The sequence below is a fragment of the Priapulus caudatus genome, unplaced genomic scaffold (genome assembly GCF_000485595.1).
Source record: "Priapulus caudatus unplaced genomic scaffold, Priapulus_caudatus-5.0.1 Scaffold42, whole genome shotgun sequence".
In the NCBI taxonomy this organism is placed as follows: domain Eukaryota; kingdom Metazoa; phylum Priapulida; class Priapulimorpha; order Priapulimorphida; family Priapulidae; genus Priapulus; species Priapulus caudatus.
The window spans coordinates 448,343-450,952 of record NW_014577103.1 but is presented as its reverse complement, the minus strand read 5'-3'; the positions used below and the strand labels follow the sequence as shown (position 1 = coordinate 450,952).

At 49.8% G+C, this 2,610-nt stretch overlaps 1 protein-coding gene across 1 annotated transcript in view; it reads left to right on the top strand.

Moving 5' to 3' along the window:
• The window catches only part of LOC106820557, an 11,406-nt gene that overhangs the window by 3,414 nt on the left and 5,382 nt on the right, over positions 1-2,610 (top strand). Inside the window, exons 7-8 of the mRNA XM_014825068.1 lie at positions 1,372-1,533; positions 1,725-2,419. Of these exons, the coding sequence (XP_014680554.1) occupies positions 1,372-1,533; positions 1,725-2,419 (857 nt within the window). The remainder of the gene's footprint in view (positions 1-1,371; positions 1,534-1,724; positions 2,420-2,610) is intronic.

Here is a 2,610-nt window from a genome sequence, read left to right as displayed (position 1 = left end):
GAGAGAGAGAGAGAGAGAGAGAGAGAGAGAGAGAGAGAGAGCGAGAGAGAGCGAGAGAGAAGGAGAGAGGGAGAAAGGGGGGGGGAGAGGGAGAGAGGGGGACGAGAGAGGGAGAGAGAGAGAATTAAAAACACACAGGCACCCATGCAGATAAATATAAACATGAAAATAGAATGAGGTGTTAATTTTTTATTTAAAAAAATGGACACATCTTTCTATATATGATCAAGAGCAGATAATACACATGTGTATTATCTGCTCTTGATATGATCTCATTGCAGAGTTCATACTATTATCATCATCATATATCAGCCATACTTAGGTAGAGCTATGTGAATACTAGATACAATCATGTAACCCCCAACATATCCCAGGATTACCCCTATTTTGCTGGGTTAGGGTTAGATGTCTTTCCCATTATTGTGTTTAGGTGATTGCTAGCTCCAGGAAACGATCATACATCGAATGACCTTGTGTATTGACGTCAATGTCGTGTATTATCTCAGCATGGTCGGGTTAAGTGACATGTAGAAGTGCGGCAGTCTCTGGATTATCTAGGAGTTATTATGGAGTTTCCTATTATCTACTCCTGATTATAGGTAGCAGCATTATTGACGAAGTCGTTGTTAGGTATTTATTTGATAGCGGTCATTGGCGTTAGTATTGCACTGTTACCACATTATAACAGTCTACGCGCAAGCACAACTATCCCATGAATCGGCCCATAGATTGCTTCGCCACCTGTACACTTAAATTCAGCATGTATTATGAATAATTAAGGTATAGTGTCTTCATCGTGTGCGTGGTAACTTTATTCATAACAAACCTGCCCCGTATCTCGTTATATGTTGTTACACATATATATATATATATATATATATATATATATATATAATTATATATATATATATATATATAGTTTCCATATGTTCTTCTGCAGCTAGGGGGGTCCGGGGGCATGCCCCCCCGGGAATTTTTTAAAAATTTGGCTATATTTGGTGGCTATATTTGGTGGCTATATTTGGTGGCTATATTTGGTGGTTTTCCCCGGTATTGGGTATTTGGTATATTTGGGCATATTTGGTATATTTGTTTTTTTTTAGCTAAATCACGCTTCACGCAAGGTGGCCCATTCACAGTTCACAGACAAAATAAATTGCAATTCACAGTTCACGAGGTATAAAAACGGCCGATCACGTTTCACGAAAATACCCTTACCCACCCTCACATAACAGCGATGGTGTGGTCCCATCTCTCCCCTCACCTAATAGTCATTATAACACAATCCCATCGAAATTAACACGTTGTGTTCTCAATGCATGCTTGCATGCTTGTTTGCTTGCTGCCACGCCCTGGTCGACACTGTTACAGATACAACAGGGAGTATGGACATCCGTCAGACACATGTAGCAAGCTGTCTCCGATCGCGCAGTCTCCGGCGCGAAGGTCGCCCCAAGGTTACTGCTTTTACGAGCAGTACCAGCTTGCGGGGCATGTCGATGAGTTCCCTAATCACTATTTGCCTCAGTTTAAGTGAGTCTATACTTATCAATTATAGTCAATATATGGCATCGCTTCTTATTCATGTATGTGCTTCGCCACTCAGAAATCGCTCAAAGAAAAAGCACCGATTGGTCACTCGAAGCAAAAAGGTTCTGTCGTGCACATCACGTGCGGCGCTGAGGTTCATCCTAACGCTGCGTCGAATCGCGTTCGTTTTCCAGGTCGGAGCAGGAGCGCCCCCTGGCGTCGTCGACGCCGATCCGCAGCACGATCACGACAAAGGCGACCGTCGAATCGCAGCCGAAAAAACCGCCGCGACTGAAGGCGGCGCCACGGGCGAAAACGTCGGCGGCGCCCCCTGTCCCCGCCACGCGCCCGCCGCCGCCCGCGGAAACCACCAAGGTGACCTTTAGGACAAACTCGAGCGAGAGTCTGAGCGACACCGCGAACGACACATCCGGCGACCCGCTGATCACGCGGCGCGCCGACGGCAGCGTCTGCATCCGCATCGAGGACGGGTTGCCCGCGGCAACGGCGCCCGCGGCGTCATCGCCGCGGCAGCAGCAGACGCCGGACCTCTCGCTGCAGCTGCGCTGTCGCTCGGAGGACGTACTCACGGGCGGCGGCGGCGGCGACGCAAAGTACTACTCGCCGACCTACCCGACGTACAGCAACCAGACGGAGTACGGCGAGCATAACTATCACTATCACCGCGGCCACGGCTACCACCACGGCCACTCGCCGTACGCGTCGCCGCTCGACCACTCCGAGTCCGACACCTTCCTCTCCAAGCTGACGGCGGCCAGAGGCGGTGGCGCCACCTGCATGCAGCGCAGTCGCGAGGCGGAGACGATAACGGAGCTCGGCGATGACGCGTCGCCGTACGACAGTGGGGGCGCCACCGTGTCCGAGGACGGTTCGTCGACGCTGCTGACGGCGGAGACAAACGGGGACACGCAGCGCGATGTCGCGACGTCCTAGCCGGGATGGAGGGGGCGGGGACACGAGAGCGCACGCGGAAGCTGTGGCTGGGAGGGTATGTGTATATTTATTTATATGTATACATATATATATGCGTGCCTGTGCATGTGTATATATATATATATA